The sequence below is a fragment of the Tursiops truncatus genome, chromosome 9 (genome assembly GCF_011762595.2).
Source record: "Tursiops truncatus isolate mTurTru1 chromosome 9, mTurTru1.mat.Y, whole genome shotgun sequence".
NCBI classification, from domain to species: domain Eukaryota; kingdom Metazoa; phylum Chordata; class Mammalia; order Artiodactyla; family Delphinidae; genus Tursiops; species Tursiops truncatus.
In genome coordinates, this window is record NC_047042.1 from 93051667 (window position 1) to 93077894 (window position 26228).

General features: G+C 40.0%; 1 protein-coding gene and 1 pseudogene across 3 annotated transcripts; both read left to right on the forward strand.

Annotated features, from left to right (window-relative positions):
* The first annotated feature begins 478 nt into the window (after positions 1–478).
* Positions 479–9785, forward strand: SSBP1 (single stranded DNA binding protein 1). 3 transcript variants are annotated; one of them, XM_004322959.4, is made up of 7 exons: positions 479–553; positions 1224–1290; positions 3275–3335; positions 3997–4137; positions 4342–4429; positions 6325–6413; positions 9636–9785. In XM_004322959.4, exons 2-7 carry the CDS (start codon positions 1267–1269, stop codon positions 9677–9679), a joined length of 447 nt encoding a protein of 148 aa, XP_004323007.1. In that variant the 5' UTR covers positions 479–553; positions 1224–1266; the 3' UTR covers positions 9680–9785. The 3 variants fall into 3 exon arrangements, with proteins under 3 accessions (XP_004323007.1, XP_019789409.1, XP_019789408.1); XM_019933850.3 differs by lacking the exon at positions 479–553 and adding an exon at positions 562–734; XM_019933849.3 differs by lacking the exon at positions 479–553 and adding an exon at positions 2200–2308 and having other exon boundaries at positions 1248–1290.
* Positions 9786–21604: 11819 nt separating this feature from the next.
* LOC101331099 (taste receptor type 2 member 3-like) lies at positions 21605–24015 on the forward strand (annotated as a pseudogene).
* The last annotated feature ends 2213 nt before the right edge of the window (positions 24016–26228 follow it).

Consider the following 26228-nt stretch of genomic DNA (forward strand, 5'->3'; position numbering starts at 1 on the left):
TCAGATACTGTATTTAATAAAATTTTTCATATTTTATTCACGAATTTTTTGCCTTAATTCTGACTTTTGAAAACATTGCATTACTATTTATTTTGATTCCCATTTTTTTGGTGACCCTTAAATTTTGCGCTTTCGGCTCTTTCTCTACTTTTTCCGTTTTTTGTTTGTTTGTTTTTGTTGTTGTTTTGTTTTTTTCTTCTTGCTTTTGGAGGCCTGAACCTTTCTAGTTTTTTCCAGAGGCGCAGCTAGCGTTTGTTTGGTCCACCCTGACGAGTCCCGGGCCGGGAACCTCTTCAAATAGTAATTTCATTTCGCTACAAACTTGCAAATAGGTTACCTGAACCACTTGGCGGCGTTGACTCATTCGCTTCCGCCCAGAAGGAAGCTCTCGGAACTACCGCGTTAAGGCGGCGTGCTTCCCGCGGCGCCAGCCGGCCTCATTTCTACGACGCAGCAGCGGGATTTCCGTTCCTCCTTCTTCTCGCGAGTCTTGCGTCCCAGCAGCAACCGGAAATGAGTTCCTGCCTGGAAGCTGTCGGAGCCTGAGCTTCAGGTGAGGGAGGGAGAAGGGGCGGAAGGTTTTGCATAGGTCCTGGAGGCGGTACTGTGTCGGTGTGTGGACCTTGTCTTCTCCCTCGCGCAGAGGACTCCGTGGTTTCGTCGCCCCTCTCAATTCCTTTACGTTGTTGGTTGGGAGCGTCATCTTGGAGAAGGGGCGCCCGCACATCTCGGCGGTGAGGCGGCGAAGCCCAGGGATCTCCTTGGTCTTTGGTGACGGGGCTGGAGGCGGTAGTTTTTACGGCCACACGTTTCAGATTGAAGCCCCGTGCTAACATTTTAATATTTATTGAGCCCTTACTATGTCTTAGGAACTTTTAGGGTTATTGGGTGTAACAGTGAATAAGTCCGACAGAAGTCCCTGCCCGAAGGGAACTTGCATTTTAATAAAATTTGAGAAGACAGTGGAACGGAAATGGGAATAGAATCAGGATTTTTTGGTGTGGGTTGGAGGAGGAGGAAGTTAAGGGGGATCAGAGAGGCATGAAAGTGCGAGAGGGGCTTTCTGGGAGCAGAAGGGAGTCCTTCCCGTCCCCTGTGCAGGGCTGTTGATGCGATACGGTCTAAAGGTGGGTTGCGTAAAAGTCGTGGCTGCAGTTAGGCACTTAGGACTCAGTGAATTCATATTCTTGCTGTAGGACTTAATTGATCTCTTTTTTCTTCAGGAAAAGATTAAAGGTTAGATTGTAAGAAAAGGAAATAGAAGCCATGTTTCGAAGACCTGCAGTGCAGGTAATCACTTCTTCGTATTAGTGTTGGGATGTGTTACTATAAGGCATAGTGATCAAATTTCTTTAGGCTTTTGCCTGCAGAGGCAAAAGTCCTTTGAGCCCACACACCCTGGTGTACTTATTTGACATGAGGGCTGGGGACAGATTTTACTTGGGTAAATAATGTTCACTAAAGCAAAACGAAACTTCTCTAGTGTGTTCACATGTATAATGGGAATAATTACTTTTAAAAACACGTGCTACTTGCACGTAGATCAGTTAGAGAGCATTGAAGGTCGTTGTTGATCTGCAGACTATGAGAACCGTTGTTCCAGCTTTTTAAAATTATTATATTTTTAATAAGACAGGTGGTTTCTTTTCTGACCACGTGCCTCATGTGTTGTCAGCTGCCCCCCACCCCGCCCTGCCTCCTTGTGCTGAGGAGAGCAGGTGAGGTCTCAGCATCACCACACGTTTACCAGGTCCAGGATTGCTCCTCATGTCACCCAGTCAGACTCCTCCCCTGATCTCCTCAGTCAGCCTCGCCAGCCTTGAGCCAGCCTAGACCGCGTTTTGCTTGCTTAAGCTCATCTGGGCACCAAGTGCTATAGATTCTCCTTTAGAACCCCTCTCGCACTCATCTTGTGAAGATAAGGAAGAAGCAATTCCTCTGTGAAACCTGTTCCTATTTCCCCCGCTCTGCTGTAGAGTTGGCCCTATATTCTTGGATCCGTACTAACTTATACGTACTTTTGAAACGTATACTTTTTCATGTGTTGAAATGTGAAGCATGGAAAAGCTATTCCTGTCTTAATACACGATTCTACAGTGTTACGATATCTTTAAAGCTGTGTATAAAAGAGTAAAATGTTTAATTTAAAAAAGTATCCCAGTTAAATTAATTCTTTCCCCATTTCCGCTCCTCCGGTAGGTCTTGAGTTTTGTGTGCCCCCAATGAGGCAGACTGTTGTCCCATGAAACTTAGGAGCTCTGGCTCATGTGAGCACTCAGATGAGCACCTTTCTGGAATCATGACACAGGTAGCAGTTAGCAGTTTCATCTTTAATATGTTGTAACTCACATTTTTATTTTCTTACCCACTCTCTGCTCCCAAACATAGCGCCAGGATTCCATAGCCAGAAGTACCACCCCTGGAGTGGGTATTGTTTTAATTGGTCGCTTATTAACAGTGCCACCACTTGACACATGTTTCTCTGATGTAATGGTTAGGTCTCTGAACCCAGTGATGTTCCCAGTGATGTGTCCTCATATCTTTGCAGTAGCCCTTACACAGAATGTCCTTAAAGAGGCAGCAGAGGGCAGTGGGAAAAGCAGCAGCCTTGGGGTCAGACGGCCCTGGGATCTCGGCGTGACTTGCCACTTACTTCCTGTAGGATTTTAGGCAAGTTACTCTGTCTCTTTGAACTTCATTTTTCTCTTCTATAAAGTGGTGGTAATTTTACATAGTTTATAGATTTAGTCTGAGGAATAATGGATGAGAGGTAAAGCAGTTAGCGGGTACTCAGCAATGATAGCTGTTGTTATCGAGTGCTGCTGTTACATGGCAGTGATTCCCTTTGTCTGACAGACCGATTTGGGCAGGCATATCTTTGCACTTTATCAAAGAGTCATGTTTGTTTATCTTAGACTTTTTTTTTGGTCTGTCAAAAGCATGACTTTTTCCAACATGTATTTATTTACCTTTTGTGTACAAACACAGAGGCACCGTAATCAGGAAGATTGCCACCAAAGAAGCGGGAGAGGACTGTAAATGAACTCTCTTGGGTATACTGTGTAGTACCTCCTGTGTGCCTGTGGGCTTCTGCAGTAGGCTTAAGTGTTTGCATAGTCCTCCTGGCTCTGTGTGATGGGCACACCTCTTGTCTTGGGTGGATGTGTGCCATAGGAGCTGCTGACTAGATGGTAACCACGTGTGACTGGGTCTTCTGTTGGTATTTGCCTTTCCCCCCGGATTAAAGCTGTTTTACTTATTTGTTCCACTTTAGGTCCTTCATCAGTTTGTGAGACATGAGTCTGAAATAGCTGGCAGTTTGGTTCTCGAAAGATGTAAGTAGCAGCTGATTTCCAAGTTTAAAGCGTGTTATTTATAGCAGTATGCTAATATTCTCAGTGTTGCACAAGAGGTGTATTCGTTGGGTTATAATCTATTAATCGTCACGCTCTTTACTCACATTTGCCTCTCAGATCTTGGCCTTGCCCCATCAGGCTGCAGGGCTCCTGTAAATTGGGCCCTTCTTCCTTTACCAGTCAGTTTTTACTCACTCTTGTCACTTTCCTGCCAAAGAATTTCCTTGAGTCCTATTTGGTTATCTAAGTCTTCCAAGGGTATGTGGTATTTGGCTGAAGAAGTGAATGTTTGTGAAAGCTGTTGTTTCACAGAAATAGTCCCTTGTGTTTATAAAGATATTCAGATTTGTTCTTTTAACTCTACAGACAGTTTAAAGAAGTTTCTTTAGGTATTTAAAAGAAGAATTTAGATAAAGAGCTTAACGTTTGTTTTGTGGGGCTACTTCCTCTGCATATTTTCTCCTTTCTTGCCAATCCTTTTTCCCTCCCAACCTCTGTCTATTTTCCCCTTCAACTTACTTTCAAACCTTCTAGAACTTGGGTTTTGCTTAATGCCAAGACTGAAGTTGGAGTAGTGTTTGTAGCTGTTCCTCCCTAGACATTTCTCTCAGTCTCGTTTTATCTACACATTGCCTTTCAGCTCTGAATCGTGTGCAGTTACTTGGTCGAGTAGGTCAGGACCCTGTCATGAGACAGGTAGAAGGAAAAAACCCAGTCACAATATTTTCTCTAGCAACAAATGAGATGTGGCGATCAGGGGAAAATGAAACACACCAAATAGGTGAGTACAAAAGCCTGGGCTCTTAATTTTATCAGCAGTAAATAGGTATTATTTATTGTGAATTACCTAATTAGATACTTTTAGAAAAGACCTTCTCTAATTCTGTTCTGCTCTTTTAGAAATCGTGGATTGGTTTTGCTGGGACATGTTGTCCTTTGGCACTTGTCTTTTGCATTTGTAACCACATTCCCTATTGTGATTTAGGTGATGTCAGTCAAAAGACAACGTGGCACAGAATTTCAGTATTCCGACCAGGCCTGAGAGATGTGGCATATCAGTATGTGAAAAAGGGGTAAGTTGAGGAAGGAAGGATCTTACAGATTGAATGGTTTAAAACAGGGGTCCCCAACCTCCAGGCCACGGACCGGTCCTGGTCCACGGCCTGTTAGGCCCTGGGCCGCACAGCGGGAGGTGAGCGGTGGGCGAGCAGCGAAGCTTCACCTGCCGCCACCCATGGCCCGCGTTACCGCCCGAGCCACCCCCCCACCCCCCCCTCCACCCCCGTCCAGGGAAAAATTGTCTCCACGAAACCGGTCCCTGGTGCCAGAAAGGTTGGGGACCACTGGTTTAAGAAACTGGTAACGTGTTCTTATGGACTGCGTAGCGCCTTTATTTATGTAGTACCACTAATTACTCTGTGTTAACCCAAGAGGTATTCATGCAATGCTTAATACTATAAACATAGCGCATTGCCATGTGTGACTAATTTAAAGGTTTTAACATGGTTTAGCCTTTTAAGAACTTATACTTTAGGGCAAAGAGGATGTGTACTTAAATGGAGCTGATGAGGTAAGAGAGAAGGCAAAGGGTACTGAGTACCATGTGAGCAAGTGTCTCCATGGCCAGCAATCCTGAAGGCAGATGTCTTGCCTCTTGGCATCACACGATGGCCTAACAGAGGGTCTGGAATGTCAGAAGCCTGACCCAGTGAGGTATTATGGTAATATTCACAGCAGTTATTTCATATTTGATAATTTTATGTAAACTTAGTAGTTCCCTTTTGGAATGCTTGGATTGATTATGTATAAAAAGTATCTTTTCCAAACCCACAGAAGGACAAGAGGATGTGTTTAACAGCAGTTGTAGTCATAGTATGTTTAGAAATGTACTTGTTTTATAGAAATAAAACATTTCATGTAAAATAATTTCAGCAGTAACTAAAATTTCTATTTTTTTAAAATAAGTGCATACCTTTTCTTCATATATACCTCCGTTGTCACGTCTGTATGATATGTGCATATATACACATATAAACACAGGAAATTTCAAGGAAAATGTCTATATGCAATTTCACCTACTGATTGATGAATCTGTGTGACTGTTCCCTTTGGCACCCAGTCATTTTACCAGTCTTGTCTATGTTCTGTATTGTACATTTTTGGTGGTGTTAGACTCTGAAAATTGGTGTCATTATGGCCATTTTCTACTCTTTGAAATCAGAGTTACAGTTGTCTTCTAGTTCAGCCTTCTAGAGAGTGCAGCATAGTCTTAGTAATTAACTCTGAGTGAAATACTAAAGCTGAAAATTTTGCATTTTAGTAATCTAAGTCTTTTGAGAGTAAGTTTATGAACCTTAATATAGAAAGGAACTAACTAAAAAATAAATGAAAAAATCAACAAATCTGTTAGAGAATCCAAAATCAGCGGTGACAGAAAATAACACATTGGAAATTAACCATAGAGATTTAAAGGATGCCACTAGGTTGCTCTTCATGGTCTTAAGGTTGCTTTTTTTTTTTTAATTTTGACTTAAAATTTTGAACAGTTTTTTTTTTTGTTTTGTTTTGTTTTAACTTTCATAAGGACCACAGTTAGCTCAAGGATGAAAACATTGTCTTTTTTCCTAGGTGTGGCAAGTCTGTGCACATTCTGTTTCACTACTTTTTCTTTTTGGCTGTACCACGTGGCTTGTGGGATCTCAGTTCCCTGACCAGGGATTGAACCTGGGCCCTGGCAGTGAAAGCCTGGAATCCTAGAGCTAGCATTCCTTAGGAATCCACTAGGCCACAAGGGAACTCTCTGTTTCAGTACTCTTAATTCTGAATTATGAGAAGTGGGAGCAAAAATGAGGTTCTGTATGATTATCTGTTTCATCCTTAATGTATACTTACCCTCTCTAACCTGACTCTCTCCTGTAAAGTACATTAGAATCTCCAGACTAAAAACTGTAAATTTTATTCATATCAGGTCTCGAATTTATGTGGAAGGGAAAGTAGACTATGGTGAATATATGGATAAAAATAATGTGAGACGACAAGCAACAACAATTATAGCTGGTAAGGCTCTTGTGATAATAGCTATTCTGTTTTGGTTTTTTTTCTCCTTTCCGTTTTTGAAAGCTTGGCTATGTTGTAACTTTACCTGAGGCTGTTAGTACTGATGCCAATGAGATTGTAAGGCCTTCACCAGGAGAATTCCAAGTGAGGTTTGTGGGCTTGCTCCAGGTTTCTACATTTATCTCTTCCTTTAGAAAATTATCTCTGTACTCAGTTTTAGTTCACAAGTAACTTATCAGTTGAACTGTCTATGCCAGTACTTACTATTTGGACTTAGAAAACCTTTAGTGTTTTTGAAGGACATGGCCTAAACAGGGAAAAGCATGTGTCGAGGCAGAGTTATACTAAAGTGAGTGGCGTTAGACATTTGTGCAGATTTGTTCAGAACCTGTTTGGTACTTAACATGATGATTTTGTTTTAAATTCCTTTTGTTCTCATTAAACAAAATACAAAACAACATAGAAAAGATGGACACATGGAAGCTTCAGGAGGTTAAGAAGATATGCTCTAGAACAGAGTTTTAAACTTTTCTGAAAATTCTACAAGAATTTTGAAAATAATATACCCCTTTGGACATGTTTAAGTTGACATTAAATTTTTTTAATATAAAATTATGTTACTCTTAAAGGTATTAATGGATCTAGATATTATAGCTATTTGGTATCCATCATCATTAAAAAAGATACAAACTCCTCAACATTTGGAAATTTTACATTATTCCCTTTTCTCTGAACTTGTTTTTCAATTTCATTTTCTCCTCAGAAGTGTACCTTAATATATTGTATAGTCAAGACTCTTGTCATTCATTCAATTAACTGTAACAAAAGTACATGCATAAATAGAAATTTAAAAATATTAAAAAAAATTCTGCAACAGTAGAGCTCTAAATGTTAGGTTTCTCCTTGAATTGGGTTATCATTACAGTTGTTTTTAGAACATAATTGACCAAAACAACTTTAGTATATATGTATACAAACTAAAATTTTATTGAAAATGTATCTTAATGAGATAGATGATGCATTTTTTGCCTTTTGGATAAATTGCTAAAAAACTATTCATTCTGTTTTCTTGTTTTTTATCAATATAAAAACTGAGAAACCTTGTTTTGATAAATAAGTAGATGGGAATAAAAGAACTTTTATTATAGTATTATCTCAATATTTATGAACTTCTGAGGTATGCCCAAATTAGATATCATTTAAAAATTAATTTTTTTATTATGGAAAATGTCAAACATACACAAAAGGAGAGAGAATAGTAAGAAACGAAAACTCCCATCATGCAGCTTTAACAGTTATCAACAGATGGCCAATATTATTTCATCTATGACCCAGCCCCCTTTTCCCCCACCTGGATTATTTTGAGGGAATCTCAGACATTATATCATCCATAAATATTTCAGTAGGTATCTCTGAAAGATAGATTCCTTTTTAAAACATAACTATAGTGCTATTATCACACCTAATATTAAGAAATTATTGTTAAATTTTTTTACCAGATGTCATAGTATTGAAATTTCTTTGACTGCTTCATAAATACCAGTCCATACATCATATTACATGGTTTATATGTATCTTAAGTGTCTCTTATTTTCTTTTTATAAACAACAGAAATGAATTTTCGCACAATTCTGGAGGCGAAAAGTCTGACAACTTAAGTCTCCTAATTGACAGATTTTTCTCTTATCTTTCTCTTTTCACTTGCTCCAGAGTTTGTCTTAACTACTGTGCCATATGGATAAATTATAATTTGTTGTAAATAATAATCGTATATTTTCTTACTGGTTTCTTTGAAAGTATACTGACCTTGATAACTTAGATGAGGTTTTTTCTGACTGGTTTGCTTTCATAATTCTTGAGTGTTGTGACAGTAAATTACTTCCTGCCTGCCCTGTTCCTCCTTGGGTCAAGCCTCCAGACATATCTACCTATTCAAAAATTTTTTTCTAGACCTGTATATGGTATAGAACTACCCCTGTGATTTCAGCAGTGGAAGATGAAGCTTTCTCATAAAATAATTGACAGTTTAAAATCTATTGATCATGTATTTATGAAGCATTCAACACTTTCATATTCCACTGTAAACTGTAAACCTATTGTGAGGGCAGATTTTGAATTGTTATAAACCAGGCCAAACAGAAGCATTTCAAATTATCAGCCTTTTTTTTTTTTCTTGTCACCAGTATTCACTAGCATGAATGCTTAAGCAGTTAACATAGGTTTATGGCTAATAGTAAAATTGAACAGGTCTTTAGTGACATTAGAATGGAAGAGAATAGAGTTTTAATTTGGCTTATCTGTTTTATAGGCCATATTTTTTTCTCCTTTGGATCAATGTAGCTTAAAAATAACCACCAGCAGGTGGCACGCTTGTCTTTTTTACACAGTGATGTCAATTCTGATAATCTCTTATACTAACCATTCTGTTCCAAAACATTCTAGTTTTAGAAGACTACAGTCGTCAACAAATATTCAATTACTGTATAACAACCGTTTTTGAATAATTCTGAAGTTTTAAGAATGTAGATCTTTCGGTGTTATACGGGAGATACTACTTCTTTTCCTTTGCTTGTCCTAAACTAACTCTTTCTGCACAATATTTTAAGAGCAATGTCTGATGTTTTTGGATAAAAATGTTCTCTGAAATACTGATAGTAAAAATTTTCTCAAGAGTGAATATATAAAACTCATTCGGTTTTAAAATTTAAAAATAAAATGTGTTCTGTATAAGTGTTCAGACTTAAAAAACATAAATAAGTCTGTCTGTGCGCTGGGGCCATTTGTTGAACCCTGTCCTTCCTCCATCCCTCCAGCCTGTGGACTGTGTTGCCGGGATCCTTTTCTCTGTGAGGATGTGCTCCCCGGTTTAATGGCATCTGTCTGAGCACTGCAAGCATCAGAATTTGTGACTAGCTCTTCTGTAGAAAGTTATCACTGAGAAGACCTTAGCTATCTTCAGGGAAGATGAGAAGTATCCCACCTTTTCTCACAAGGTCTGAGCTGTTGATAAACAGTTGAAGCCCAGCTTTTAGCTCCATTATGCCTATTGTATATACCTCTCAAGGACATAGCAAGCAATATAGCAAGAACATAATATTTTGAGAATTTGTCTAAAGTCTTTTCAGTGAATAGCACTAAAATATGTATGTGGTAGACGGGAATGATTAAATGAGATGGAGGAAGCATTCTGAAAATAACATTTATGCTTTGGCTTCTTTACAGATAACATCATATTTCTGAGTGACCAGACGAAAGAGAAGGCATAGAATGGACGATTCTTCTTTGGCCATTGTTTGGTACAGTCTCGTTTCCAAATCTTGATAGTCTTTATAGTTTCTGAAGACAAGAATTAAAATACTCTATGTAAAATGAGTGATAATATTTTTCCTGACTGCTGTTCTCCTTCCCCTTTTCGTGTCATGAACCTTGGTAGCTCCTGTATGTTATGGTATTCACTAGTTTTTTATTCTTTAAGAGACAGTTTCTGTGTATAAGTATACAAGATAGTGAACTGTTAGGGTCATCCGTGTTATGGCAGAGGGATAACTGTCCTTTCGGAAGCCCCCCCCCCCCCTTTTTGTGCACACTTCTATTATAGTGTTGATTTAGCTACTCAGTGTTTATTGAGCATTGCTGTACGTCATACATGTATCCCATGGTTGTAAATACTGATTTCCTTATCTGTTTGGTTTATAGACTAGAAGGCAAGAACTGTATCTTCTTTATGTACCTGCGTCTTAACCATTGCTTGGCACAGAATAGGCAATAAATGTTGACACATGAATGATCCCAACGGGATATTAAGCTTTAGCCTAAATTGTAGGGGCTTGCTGAACAGTGGTTAATATCTAATCTAAATAGCTTCAAGATGAACCTACATTATTCACGTCTTCTGTTTTTGGACAATTTCACTAGTAGCATTTGTGAAACAGAGTTTACTAGCAGTAAAGACCTAAAGTATAACTAGGGATGAAGTAGTCCATCTCCAGGTGATGACATAGGCTCTGGTTTCACTATTTTCTATCTTTCTAAACCCCATTCTGTGTCCTTTTAGTCTCATACAGACTCTCAGGGGAGTCCCTGCCTCTCTAGGTTAGCACCCCAGGTATAACATTTTCCTCTTATTTTTCTACATGGTCTCTTGTTGTACATACTGTGTACAATTGTGTATGCACAGTTACCTTTATTATAAGATTCTGACAGAGTACTAGTAATTTACTAGTAAAGATTACATAAAACAAACTCAGTTTTTTAATGCATCTTTTACTTCTACATGTCCTCTCCCCTCTGCCTGAGAGAGTGTGGTGCTAACTGTAGCTTAGACCCTGCTGGACTTTAACAGGTTCAGAATTCACATGCTATTTTATGGACACTTGACTTTTTGTTTTAAGGTATTTTCTGCACACATCAGCAGCATTTTGTACTCACAGCTTGTTTAAGGAAAAATGGAGTTCCTTAGCTTTATCCTTTCTTTCGCCCAGGAACAGTAGAAAATTAATTACTGTTTCCTCATATCAGCTATCTTTATTTATTTTTAAATTAAAATTTTTTTTTTCAACCATCTTTTTCTTTTTTTCCTGTACCTGGGACCATTAGTCAGCACATTAAGTCTGCTCTCTTGAGTTCCCACATTAAAACTGGTGACGTAGTCCTCACTCCTTTACGCCACATTCCTTAAGCAAAATTGTAAAGTAGATAAAATTTGTCTTTTGGGCAACTTTTAATTTTTTTCCTCAGCAAAGGTACTTTTATGCTCCTTCAAAGTTGTGAGAAGTTAATGCGGATTAGTATTCCTGTTTAAACTGAGTGATGAATCTGTGCTTTGGGAAAGTGACATGGTGAACAAAACTGCTTAATTACCAACCTCAAGCGATTCTGAGTCCAGGGTGCAGGGGCAGAAGAAGAGTGTGTCCTCCAGGATCCCCGCGAGCCGAGGGGCTCTTCTGCAGACTCCCACTGGAGATTGCTTGAGAGGCTCTGAGGCTGGGCAGCAGGGCTTTCAGAGTCAGGTGTTCAGTGCAGAGGCCTCAGCGTGCGTGTGATACTGCAGACCCGGGGTCCACAACCAGGCAGGCTGTGGGAGCATAAACTCTGCCCTCCCCCCGCAGGCAGCCCGGTCTCCTGAGAAACTTTCTACTGTTCCGAGCCTAGTCTCAGAGTAGACCTGTGGAATCTGATAGCAGTAACAGACCGTAGGGGTCTTCTAGTCCAAGTTTTGAGTCCTGCATTTCCTTTTTTCATGTTCTTACGGTGTCAGGGAATGTACCTGCAGAAAACTGCCCTGTGACTTTGATTTTGGGATTCTGGGTTAGGTAGAAAGATGAGTATGATACATGGAAGTGTGGGAGCAAAAGTATCAAACAGCATGTGTGGTGTTACTCCCATATTTGAAAAAAAGTAATTGATATAAATATATACTTAGAAGAGTCTGGAAGGAGAAAAATCAAAATGCTCTGATGATCTCTGAGAAGATTATGTATGATTTTCCTTATTTTTTACAATTTTGTAATTTTTTTTTTTTTTTTTTTTAGCATTGAGTATGTATTACCTTTATAAGAAGAAGTAAATAAAGCTCTTTACATTTTTGGGGAAAAAAAATCTTTCCATTATTTCCAAGCCAGGCTTGCTCTCCTCATTCATGTTAAGCTAGTATCACTTCATGTGCTAGAGGTGAACAAGATATTCTTTCATGCATTTTTTTCCCGCATTATCTGTATCATAACATCTCATGCTTAAACACTTCATTTCTTTTTTTTTTTCTTGTATTCTCTTAATAAACGTACACAACCCAGAATGGCTGACTTTAAAGACCAGCCCAGATAAGATCCACTATTTGCTGCGAGGTGCAGTTCTCAGAGAGTCATCCATTTCTTGAAAATCGGACAGATTGATCAGTCCAAAGACATCTGAAAACACCAAAGACATGGTTCTGTGGCTGTTTTGGGGATTACTTGTCATTGCCAACTGCGTTTCAGTCTAACCTTTGCAGCTCATTTAGGGGAAATTAGTGGTAGTTTCTCATTGTTCCCGAAAGATATCGTGTACTTCTTGAAGGCAGTGTTGTCTTTTACTCAGACTACCCTTTTGCCTTTGTCCAGCTCGGCCGAGCACAGTGACAGTTTAGGACTTTGTAAATGTGTGTTGTTCAGTTGAACTTTTTAGAGAGTGAGGCTTTTGGTAGGCACCAACAGCATTGAAGTCCCCTCTCAAAACTACTATACTTGGCCCCTGTGCTAGTCCCACAGTCTGTGATAGGCTGATGTGTAGCCTTTTCGGCTGTCAGAGTCATGCATCCACAATACTGAAATTTTTCTTTTTCTCTCTTTACCCTTCATCCATTAGCTCTCTGCCATGCTTTGGACCTTAGGGTCCTATTTGTCCAAATAAGTGTACATCTTGACATTTTTTAGTTTTTCTGCTGTACCAGTCATTTGGGAAAATGGTGGTCTGTCATAATAGTTCACTTAAGGCTGTGCAGTCAGAAAGCCTGCATTTGAATTTTTGCTTTACTCAAGAGCAGCTGGGTGAACTCTGGTGTGTTTCTTAACTTTCCATGCCTTTGATTTTTGTTGTTTTGTTTTCCTGTGAATAAAACAGGGATAATAGTAGTTGTACTTTTATAGGCCTACTGTGAAGAACACAGTAAGTAATACATGTAACTTACTTAGCACATAGTAACTGAATCAAGTGCTCAATACATGCTGGCTATTGTTACTGCTGTTGCAGTTATTTTAAACAAGGTGTATCTCTCAGTCACCATGCCCATCTCACCAAGTCTCAGGAGATACTTAGGAGAGCATTTTAATTTCAGTTTATTGTACTCGACCTTTTTTTGTTGAGTTATTAATGTCCGTGGATTACTGAGCACGTATTCCACTTTGGTCATTTTTTTTCTTTGGTTTGTTGTTAATCTTCTATGGCTGTTTACTATTAACCTGGGCATCTTTTTTACACTCAGAGGCCATGTGGGCACCTGCTATATGCCATGCAGCCGTACAGTGTGGATGTAGCGGTGAATATAACAGGACTCCTGCACTGAAGGGACTCGCAGTGTAGGGTGGTGCAGGTTGAATGGGGGAGGTAAAAGCAGGAGTTGTGTAGGCAAGTGTGATACGATGGGAGAGACACTCTAGTCACGGTAGAAACAGAGTCCAGCGGGGCGCAGAAGAGAATAGTTAGGTTAGTTTTCAGCAGAGGAAACGGCACGAACGAAGGTCCAGAAACTTAAAAGTATACGAAGCATTCGAAGATAAAACACGAAAGGTATTTGAGGCTAGATTGTAAAGGGTGTTGAAAGCTTGCAGAGGACTTTGGCAATGGGGATCCATAGAAGGTTTTAAAACAGCGACATCTTATCAGAATTGTGCTTTAGAAAGAACTGTGAAGACAGTTGAAGGGTTAGAAGGAGCAAAGCCTGGCGGTAGTTAGGAAGCTACTGAATAAGCCTGGAAAGGTTAATAAAGTGGGGATGAGAGGTGACACGAGGGATGTTTAGGATTCACATCGACTCATTCGTCGTGTACCAAGTATGTGCCAGATCCTGTGCTAGGCTCTGGGTTGGAGACAACCGAGGACGCATAGCTCCTGTCCAGCACCTAGTGGTGACAGAACAGGTGTTGGTGGTAAGAGAAAAGGCAATCAGAAGATAATTTTTTTTTCTAAATTTTAATACTTTTACTTAACCCAATGTATACAAAATATTCCAACATGTCAATATCATACACTCCCCTCCCATCCGTCCTCAGTCTTGGCGTCCGGTGTGTGTTACACTTACTCCTGGTCACGCTGTCCGGCCGCAATTTAGAGCTCTGTGGCCTCTAGTGACCCCCCTGGTGGACTGCGTGGGTCTACCCGGGTGCCTGAAAGCATCCCAGAGGCCACTTCGGGGGACTCCAGAAGATACTTTTGAAACTTCTGCTTGGGCAGCTGTGTAGATGATGACGTCTTATTAGAGACTAAGGAACATGGATGTGGCAGCAGATTTGAGAAGAGCGAAGATATTGAGTTTAGTTTTGAAAATAGTTTAACTGTAGACTTTCTAGCTTATATTTGGGAGGGTGAAGGTTAACGAGTCTGGCGCTCAGAAGAGATGCTGAGGCAAGAGTGATTTTATTTTTCTTCTGCCAGACACATTGTAAGCAGATTTTTGTGAGATAACTTTCAGATGATGCCAGGATTCCAGCTTCCTGTTGTGGAAAACCATATTGTGGGAAGGATTTCCAGTTGCCTACCTGTTTTACGATGTACATGGGATTTGTTCTAATCAGGAATGGTATGATGACAGACACAGAGACAACTGCCTTTGAACGAAGAGTTTATTACTTAACAGTTCTCAAGAGGAGGGCGTGCAACACACCATGCCAGCACCACACGGAGAGGTACCAGGGTAGGTCAGGAGGCAGAAGGAGCAAGGGAAAAGCATGGGTCAGAGCTTTTATTGTTGTTTTCATGGGGAAAGAATGGGTGAGACAGGATAGGAGCGCTGAGCAAGTTTAGGATTGGACAGTTTGAATACATTTCAGCAGGCAGTGGGTAATAGGGGTGGTCCCTAGTTGTCAGGTACCTTGCCCTGGGGTGATTTCAGGCAGAGGAGTAGTGTCCTGGACTTCAGGAGCCTGATGAAAGGCCAATGAGGGCTATGAACTCAGGGTTGCTTGGTGTGCATATCAAAGGCATGCTCGTGGGCAAGTCCTTTACTATTTCTAGGAATCAGCTATCGTTTGGGGGTGGAGTGGGGAAAGTCCCTCCCAGGGTCTGCCAGGCCCCAAGATGTCAAAGCATCGTAAAATACAGAAAATGAGAAACGTCATTAAAAAACAAAAACCAAAAAACGTTAATATGATACCCAATATCTATTACTCCTTCTACATTTACAGAACCCATATTTTATTGGGGATGACAGTGTGAACAGCTAAAATATTGTATTTCTATTCTCCTTTGCAGTTAAGGATTGCTAAGGGGCTATAAGCAGAACTTATTTGTTGGTGTTTCCAGGGAAGTTCCTTCAGTGAACTAACTCTGTTGGGAGGCTCATCCTGTGTGCTTCTCTAAACCCTCATTTGGCTTTTTCTTGTCTGAAATGTGGACTCTGTGGCTGAATCTCCACTAGTGGTCTTGGAGCATGATACTATCTTCAGGATGGAAGACAGAAGAAGTTGGGATCCGTGATGACCATGGAACCACCATACCAGTCCTGGACAGTCTACTTCTGTACTTCTTTTGGAGACACAAATAAATCTCTACCTTGTTTAAGCCACTGATTTGTGCTTTGCAGTTAAACCTAATCCTTACGAATTTACACATTCTTACGTTTATCTCCATATACGTGATCAACTCATTACTCTTGCCTTTCTCTTGGGCGACTTCCACTGTAAGTAGAAGAAAAATCTCACCTCTGCTCCCACAGTCCTTCGGGCTTTTAACTTATGTCTCATTCTAAATTTGAGGAGGGGATTGGAACAAAGACACACAAAACCTTAGCAATTAGCCTTAAAAAGCATGAATATGAACACACACTCATCAAATAAATATTGTTTAATTTTGCTTGAAGTCCCTAATGAGGACCCTGAGTTAACAGCCCCCTGTTAAATAAAGGAACACTTAAGAACAGAAGTACTGCCCTTATGCTTCTCCTGGCAGTATAGCAGACTAGATAATCTGGAGTGAGCAGATTTCCCACAGGAAAATAACCGGATCCTAAGTATAACATAGTTTTTATTTGCATCATTGGATGTCTTAGTTGGGGCTGCTATAACAAAATACCATAGGCTAGGAGATGTAAACAAGAGGCATTTATTTTCTCACTATTCTGGAGGCTGGAAGCCCCAAGGTCAGGGTACCAGCATGGTTTCTTGTGAGGCCTGTGTTCCTGGCTTATAGGTGACCACCATCTCACTGTGTGCTCACATGACCTCTTATTTGTGAGCGTTGGCAGAGAGAGAGAATGAGAGCTCTCTGGTATCTCTTTGGAGGAACTAATCTGTTGTATCAGGGCACAGTTAGGAAGGGAAAGAAAAAGTTTTAAGACAGGAAAGGAAGAAAGTTACAAGGCTCTGATTACATAGAAGATACAAAAGAATCTATGGATGAGTAATTAAGTGTTGCTGGAAATAAGATCAGTATACCAAAGTCAATCGCAAACAACAGCAGAGAAAATGTAGTTTTAAAAAGATGCCGTATACAAGAGCATCAGAAGATGAAAGATGTCTCCAGGTGTGTGGTTCCTATGGAGGACATAAAACTTATTGAAATACATTAAAAGAAGACTTAAACACATTGGTACACCATTTTTATTTATTGGAAGCATCACAGTGTAAAGATGTCAACCTTCCCCGAGTTGATGTTTACAGATCAAAAATTCCCAGAAGTGTTTTGGGGCAACTGGACAAGTTGATTCGAAAGATGTATTGTTGAGCAGAGATCTAAGACCAGGCAGCATGTTCCTGAAGAGGAAGAGTGAGATGGGGGGCTTGCTCTGCCAGTCGGCAAGACAGTTTTCTTTTTTGAAAGTAACGTTACAGTGATTAAGTATACTATGGATGCAGGAATAAACAAATAGAACAGTGGTGTAGAATAGAGAACCCACAAACAGACCATGCATATATGGAAAGTATATATGACGAAAGTGGCATTCTAGATCACTGGGTAAAGTATAAATTATTCAATAAATGATGCTAGGAAAATTTGTCATCCATAAATCAATAGAAAAAAGTGAAATTGGATCTCTACCTTACACCTTATGCAAAAGTCAATTCTTGGTTATTCAAAGAGTAAAAGGAAAAACAAAAATTTTGGAAGAGGTGAATTCCCTGGCGGTCTAGTGGTTAGGACTCGGTGTTTCCACTGCTGGGGGCCCGGGTTTGATCCCTGGTCAGGGAACTAGGATCCTGCAAGTCGTGTGGGGTGGCCTAAATAAATAAACAATAGGAGGTAAAAATTAAGGGGGAACTTTCCCCCTTCTTTAGAAAAAAATGTTTTGGGAAGAAAATATAGGACAATGGCTTTATAATTTGGGGATGTGGAGTTTTGTTTTTTTAAAAATAACTTGAATTTAGAAAAGAATGATAAATTTAACTGTTAAAAATAACCTTTTTTTTAAACCAGAAATCACCATAAAGAAAGCAAAATGACAAGTCACAAACTGGCAGAGAAGATATTTGAAATAATATAACTGAAATACAATCTGGAACATATAAAGACCTACAAAGCAAAAAGAATATGATCTAGAATATATGAAAACCTATGGAGAAATAAGAAAATGACAGCTTAGTACAAAAATGGTCAAAGACACAGGCATTTCACAGAGAAGGAAATATAATCCATTAATATATTAAAATGTGGTCAACCTTATTAATCCAGGAAATGAAAACCAGAAACTGCAATGAACTTTCAAGACCTCCATGCTAGCGAATTTCAACACATTTGAAAGAACAAAGTGTGAAGGAGGATGTTGTCGACCAATGGAAACTAGTGGGGGGAGTGTGAATTGGCACCTCTTTTTGAGGGAGATTAACTTGCCTTGTTTGAGAAATCATTTTGATATTGTTGAAATTTCACCTAGTTATTCAACCTTTAAGGTACACTCTATAGGAAACTCTTACCCATGTGGCCCAAGAAACAGGTCCAAAGGTGTCCATAGCAATAATGTACCTAACAGTACAAAACTGCAAACAACCCCAAGGTTCATCCACAGAGAATGGATAAATAAATGCTCACACAGTAGATTATCATACAGCTGGGTAAATGAATTACAGTTATCCTGTAACAGGAATAGCTTTTATAAACAGTGTTCCTCTGGTTGCAGAGGATATTTGTTATAGCATGTTGTTTTTATAAATGTTAAAATCAGGTATACAATATTTTAATGGGTAGATACCTATATGATAGAACTATTCGAAAAGGAATGATAAATACAGAATTCAAGAAGAGTTACCATAGGAAGCTGAGGGACGGAACAAGGGGTAGGACAGAGAAGAAGCACTCGTGTGCCATGGTACCACTGGTGATGTTTTACTTAAGTTGGGTGGTGGGATTATGGGTACTTATTTTGTTTGCTTTATAATTTACCTATATGTTACATGTATTTTTATATGTATTAAATATTACATTAAAAGAATAGCAGTTTTCATAAAAATATCCTAAGTATGGGTAATGTGTAGGGCAGTGACCCTATTAATAGATAATGTTTAAAAAACACTCCTGCATTTTACATTTTTATAGTCACTATCTTAATCACTGTAACAATTCTGTGATAGGTACTATTATTATGCCTATTTCACAGATGAGCAAATTTAAGTTTAGGAAGATTAGCTTGCCTAAGATCACATAGCTAATGAGCAGTGACACTCAGATTCAAATCTAGGCCTGATTCCAGAACCCAGGTCCTTAAAGCATTCATTCATATTGACTGTCTGGTACCTCCTCTTTATTTATGTCCAACCTGAGGATCAGAAAGATCAAGACACTTGCCTAATGTCACATAATTAGCTTAAAGCATTTCTATGGGAAGGATGCAAGAAACCTAGGTTACTATCTTCTGGGATTTTTTCCATTTTACCATAGTAGCAGATCCCTAATTGATAAAATGTGTTATATAGATAAATGAGGAGTGATGTTAAAGGAAGGGAATGGGACCCAGAGGGTTCTCAATAAAACACCTGTTGGTTTGAGGTGCAGCCCATGGTTTGAGAGTTTATAGGGACCATTAAGAACCAGAGCAGATGATGCAGTGTGATCTAAAAGAGAGGGGATCTAAGATCTTGTCTCTGACATAACATTACTGCTCAAGTCCCCATTTTTTTCTTGTATTTATTGAGGTGTCATCAATAGGTGATCTTTGAGGTCTTTAGTTAAGGCAATGGATTCTGAAGCCAGAGTGCCTGGGTCAGAATCCTCGCTGAACTGATTACTAGCTCTATGAGAATCTCTGAGCCTTGGTTTCCTCCTCCTTAAAAATGGGGACAATAATAGAACTCACCTCATGCGTTAAAAATTAAGTGACTTACTCTAGCTACCTTAAAACAGTGCATAGCCTGTAATTAAGTATTATGTATGTTTATTATTTTCTTGCTTGGATAGTCTGTGGGTATGTTGGTGGATAAATCATCATCTATTTCGGTAGTGCATGGAATTCCCATTTCTTTACCTTGCCTGCCAGGTGAACTCCCATTTATTTTAAAAAACATATCTCAAATGTTATCTCCTCTTTCAAGCCTGTGACTATTCCAGGCAGAATTTGGTCCCTTCTCTGTGCAAACATGTATATTTTGTATCTATCTCTTAAAGCATTGGTCACATCGTTATGTAATTTTTTTGTAGATATGTCTCTCTTGCTTTCTAGTCCATGATTTCCTGTACCTGGTACACTTCCTGTCACATAGTAGATGCTCAAGAAATGTTAGATGAATGAGTGGCAGTACAGAAATAAGATTTAATTTCTAGTTCATTTATTTTCCATTATTTTTCCTGAAATCCAACGATATTAGAAAATGAATCAAAAACTTGAGATAAAAGCAAAAATAAAACTTCTGGAAAATTTATTTATTCCATATATATTTATTGAGGTTCTACTGTGTTCCAAGGACTGAGCTTAGGGCCAGATGGTATTCAGTGAGTAAAACACCAGAAGGGTGCATTATTAACAAATTACTCGGAGCAACAGGCACCTAACCATAATTGTCCCGGACAAACTGGGAAATTTGAACACTTCTTATAGGAAATTTATACTGCAAAGATGAAAGTCATCCAAAAATAACCCTAGGAGTTCAATCTAGGTTGCCTGGACAACAGGTTATCTGGGAAAAGATAACCTGTTTATCTTTCTTTCACTTCTTTCACTTCTGTGAAGCACTTATGTGTTTCATATAAGCTCAATTCCCACAGAATTGATGACTTTCTCCTTCTAACACTGGGAACTAGAACATCTAAGTTCCCCAGGTGTTGGTCAGGTGGCTTCCTAGACAGCTCCTGTAATAGCTGGCTTCCCAAATCCAGATTTTCTGGCATTAGGCAGACTGTTTATTTTCCTACTGACAAAACTGCTTTCACACTTTTGTTACAAGGAGTGAGACCAATAGAGAGGATGAGGTATCTCCATTGGCATACAGATGTATACTGCTAACCTAACAGTGCCCAGGTCCCTCGGTGCAGTCATAGGAGGGTGAGGAGGAACCATGCTTCCATTTCTGTTGTGGATATAGAAGTTTTCTCTTACTCCAGTAAAACCTGTTCCTTAACACAGACCATGTGATATTATAAAATTTATCTTGAATTCTGTTGCATGCAGAAGGAAATTTAGAAGAGATTCTCAGTATACAGTATACTATGAGGAGTTTATATTTTGTGCAGTTGCACTGGGAAGCCAGTGAAGTGTTTTAAGTAGTGGAGTGGAATGATCTAATTTACACTTTAACAGGATCATTCTTGGGGCTGTATGGAGAATGTATTATGGGAGAAAAGATTAGAAGTAGAGAAATGGGTTAGGAGGCCATTGAGCAGTTCATATGAGAGATCATGGTAGCTTGGACCACGGTGGAGGCAATGGAAATGGAAAATCGTCCATGTTAGCCACATACAGAATGTATTTATGCATATATAGTTTGAGGGTGGGCCTTTAGGATCCTGATAAGATGCTCACTTAGACTTATTACTGGCCATTGTGCATTCTCCAGGTCAGGACTTCAAGGGACTTGGAAGGCTGCATACTACTTATCATTTTATATATATTGCTGATCTCTCTGCTGTGACATGTATATATATACATACATATATATGTATGTATATATATATACATACATATATATGTTTTATATATATGTAAGACAATATAAAAAGTATTACTATTGGTTATAGTCAAAATCTGTAAGGCAGTGTTTCGGTTGACAGAGTGTCTGTGTGTTTTCTGTCAGCCTGAACTATTACTGACATATCAATACAGTGGTCATCCCTCTGAAAAAATCCATACTTTGAGTAGCTCATATGATACTTCATTATTGTTATCACTAAATATTCAGGTAGTTAAGAATTTCCGATGCTATGGCTCACTAGGGAAGAGCTTGTAGCCCCTTCATGTAAGGCATACTCTAAGAGGCACACTTTTTAATTCTAATCCAGGACCATTGACACTGAACCTTTTCTATTTTATGAATGTAAACCTCCCTCCAGGGTGACTGTAATAGTGCCTTATAGTGGAATTCTGATATTTCGCCCTTTTGTATATGTCCCTGAGTCCTCCCTCCTGAAGAGTAAGACTTTGCACTCTTCTGAGTGATTCTGTGCGACCCTTCTGGTGACACACCTTTCCGTTCTGGGTGGCTCAGAACCCTTCTGCCTTTGAAACTGAGTCCAAATCCTGCATCTTCTTTGTGACTCAGATCTCTTCTTTCTCTTCGTGACACTGGACACTACTCTATTTGCATTTCGGCAAAGAGCTTCTGAGTTTAGATCATAGATGGAATGTGACAATCCATGTCGTCTCTGAAGAGGACAGACTAACCTGAAAGAGCAGAGAGGGTTTGCTAAATTGTGCTCCACAACAGACTAAATTGGGCAGAGACAAGAGACAGGTACAGAGAAGCAGCAGGTAGAGGTGATTAACAGATTTCAGGTTAGCAAGAGAGTGTTCATCCACAGAAAGAACGAAGATCAGGTCTGCCTAATAGCTGACATGCTGGGACTCACCGAGTGCGGGTTTCTGGTTCTGACTGCCACTCAGTTCATTCTGGGAATGCCGGGGAATAGTTTCATGGGTTGGTCAATGGTAGCAGCTGGTTCAAGAACAAGAGAACCTCTTTGTCTGACTTCATCATCACTAACCGGGGTCTCTCCAGGATTGTTCTGCTGTGGATTCTCTTTTTTTTTTTTTGCGGTACGCGGTCCTCTCACTGTTGCGGCCTCTCCCGTTGCGGAGCACAGGCTCCGGACGCGCAGGCTCAGCAGCCATGGCTCACGGGCCCAGCTGCTCCGCGGCATGTGGGATCTTCCCGGACTGCGGCACGAACCCGTGTCCCCTGCATCGGCAGGCGGACTCTCAACCACTGCGCCACCAGGGAAGCCCTCTGCTGTGGATTCTCTTGATTGATGGTGTTCTCTTCCAAACTCCACGATGAATAATTTGCAGTCATGCAGATTAGTGATATTTTCTGGACATTTACAAACCATCTGAGCATTTGGCTTGCCACCTGTCTCAGTGTCTTCTACTGCCTGAAAGTCGCCAGTTTCTCCCATCCTACGTTCCTCTGGCTCAAGTGGAGAGTTTCCAGGTTGGTTGTATGGATGCTGTTGGTACCCTGCTCTTATCATGTAGCAGTGCCGTCTCTCTGATCCATGAATTTAAGATCTAGTCTGTTCTCAGTGGAATTGATGGAACAGGGAATGTGACTGAACCCTTTAGAAAGAAAAGAAATGAATATAAGCTGATCCATTTTCTTGGCACTCTGTGGGACCTCCCTCCCTTAATTGTATCTCTAGCTTCCTACTTTCTGCTCATCCTCTCTCTGGGGAGGCGTATGCGGCAGATGCAGCAAAACTTTACCGGCTCCAGATATCCAAGTACTGAGGCCCAAAAGAGGGCCATCAAAATCATCCTTTCCTTCCTCTTTCTCTTCCTACTTTACTTTCTTTTCTTTGCAATTTTGACATCCAGTTATTTCTACCAGCAACTGAGGTGATTATGATGACTGGAGAAGTAATTACAATGTTATATCCTGCTGGCCGCTCATATATTCTCATTCTGGGAAATAATAAGCTGAAGCAGATGTTCATGGAGACGCTTTGGTGTGAGCCTGGTCATCTGAAGCCTGGATCCAAGGAACCCGTTTTTCCATAGAGCATCTGCGGGCACAGGAGGGAGCCTAGGAGTCCTTAGACCTGGCTCAGGATTACAGGGCTCTTCCTTACCCTCCCTTGGCACCACTTCTGTCACATCAGTAGGAGAGACACTACTGCTTCATTCTGTCCCACTCGGGACACTTCTCGTGGCCTCTCCTTGTATGGTTGTTTTGGAGAGGATAGTCTTTGGAAAGTGTCAGTGTGGTAAAACACTCACTATATAGACATGGAGTTGTATTTTAATAACTATCAGCTCAACATAATGAGCTGATTATTAACTTTAACTTAAAGTTTATACTGATAGCAATGTAGTGATCTACAGGGGTGAGAGTAAAAGCATTGCAGTCCCACAGACTTGGATTTGAATTCTGGTTCTGTCCATTTTCCAAGACTTTTTGGCCTTAGGTGAGTTACTTTAATTACCTCTCTTCCCCCTTTTAAAAATGCGGACTGTGATACTGACCTCACGGGGTTTTAGAGATTCATGAGACAATGTGTGCCACCGTTTCAGCTCAGTGTATCGTGTCAGCATGCAGTAGGTGAAGCTGTTAGCGTAACAGACCGTGAATTGTGTGGTAACAGCAATTCCCACAAGGATCAGTTTCCACAAATCCACTGTGTAATGACAAGCAGTGGAATGAAAATCAAGACCCTTGGATACTAGGTTCTAATCCAGTCTGGTGGTTAAGTCATTTTACTTCAATTTCAGTCGTCCTTTGCATTCCTTTATCATTTTGCTAAAGTAGATTTTCAAGTCATTTTTAAGTTTTTAGACTGGGCAAAAATCCCAACAGTTTTTTGGTTTGTTTAATTAACCAAGATGCATATCTGCTTTTAAAATTTCAGAGTTTTATAAAAAAAAAATATAAGCAGTTTTTATAAGTATAATCACTTTTATTTTAATAAAATTATGTAGGTATTGATTTCCTTCCTGTCACTGAACAGTGCTGACAAGTCAATGAGAATATTGTTGCTTGAGATCTCAAACTTGTAAACATATTTAGGACACATGGCAATTCTGAATCTGGATTTCTATCACTAATGGGGCTCTCAGGTATAAAGTTTTGGGGCTAAGAATGTGTACCAGACGGCCTGTGTTCAAATCCTGATCCTGCCCTTACAAACTGGGTGACCTTGGGGAAGTTTCTTAACCTCTCTCTATTTCACTTTCCTCATTTGTAAAATGGGAATAGTAACAGTATTTTCTTGATAGGTTGTTGGAAGGAATGAGTGAGTTAACACATGAAAACTGCTTAGAGTCCCACATGGAGTAAATAATCAATAAATACTGCTATTATTACTATTGTTGTTATTTTATGAAGGGGTTACATTCTGACATAGCATGAAAGATCACCACATTACTTGGCATTTCGTCATATGTAACCAAAAATGAATTCTCGGGTTGTTCTGATTTATATATTCATTTTCAAAATTATAGACATTTTCAAAATGTCTTTTGGTCTGTATTGTTTGCTTTCAAATTGATACATACCTCTCGGGGCTGCTAGGAGAATTCCTAATCCTGACATGACTTAAAATTCTCTTGCAAAAAGGTATCTGTTGAAACTTATAAGAATGATTTAACATTCATTCATAATTCACTAAAAAAGAAGGATTCTGAAACGAGTACTTCTGTAATTAATAAAAATATCTGCTTCTTTTCAGCACAGGGAAGTTTAACGGTGGAATAACCATGCTGTCTCAGTTGGTGTCTGCTTTGTTCACCCTAAAGCCTGCTCTGGGATTCATCCTCACCCACTCTGAACACTCGTTCCTACTTCCTGTCACTTTGACAGCTTCTCTACCTAGCCCTGACTTTCTGGTTCTTTAGCCCTTACCTGAGTTCCTGATTCTGCCTTCTGCTTTGGGTGTGGGGATTTTCTTCTCTTTTAATTGAACATAACATTTTACTAGAGATTTTGGCTTGGTTGTTGTTTGTTTCCCGGTGCCTTTGGCTAACTTCTGAAGGACTCCTCCTCTGACTGAGGAATTTCTCCTGAGGCTCCATTAAATCCTACCCTGATCTAGCAGATTCAGATGTGGTGCAGTAAACTTGCTCAAGTTACCACTACTGTTCATTCCACTGGAGCCTGGAATATGGATGGAAAATGTAGAATTTCCTGATAAGGGAGCCTGTTGTGGTAGTCCAATTGGCTGAGTGCAGAGTTTCCTTCCCTGGGAGTAAATGAAATCAGATTCATAGGTGTGGCATTCCCAACCCCTCTCCTGTTTCCACTTTCAGAGAAATTTGGAGGTGACACATGGAAAAGCTCAGACTTTGTTATGCAACTTCATCAATATGTGGACTTCCCTTAATCCAGGTCTGGGGTGGGAGTGGGGATATGGGTCTGAGTAGTGGGTGGGTTGCCGAGGAAAGGAGTCTTGCTGCTGGAGGCACACTGAAGGGAAGTGTAGCTGTTTTGGGGAGGATATGGTCTTCTGAATCTATCAGGGAAAATACTTAATTTGCCAGCTCCTCACCAAGTCCCAGGCCATGGGGAAGAACTACCTAATGCCTCACTCCCATTTCTGAGAAACCCTGGAAGCGGCCATTTTGTTTGTTTTGTTTTGCTTTCAGTAAATTTAGTTGCTAAATCCCTTAAGACTCTTAAATCTAGTTGTTTCATGCGCAGAGGACCAGAGCATGGCTTGGTTCCCACACTGTGACCAGGGTCAAAGTATGGGAATGAGAATTGTCCCCGCATTTGGAGTCCAGTTACATGCTGGAGCTTGTTCCTAAGCCACGTGTCTGTGCCAAGTGCATCTGTTCTTCGGTGTATTGCGTGGGGCTTTAGCACAGGAATCAACAGCAACTTATGACAGTACCTCCTGAAACCTTCCAAGTTTCCACCAGGGCCCCCTATGTTCCATGTCTCCTGGAACTACTCGTTTTTGATACTCTCTGACCTCTTAGGCCAAGTTCATAGCTCCTCACAGTTAATGAGATTGAACCATAGTTTGGTCCCAGGAGGATTATGAATGGAAAAC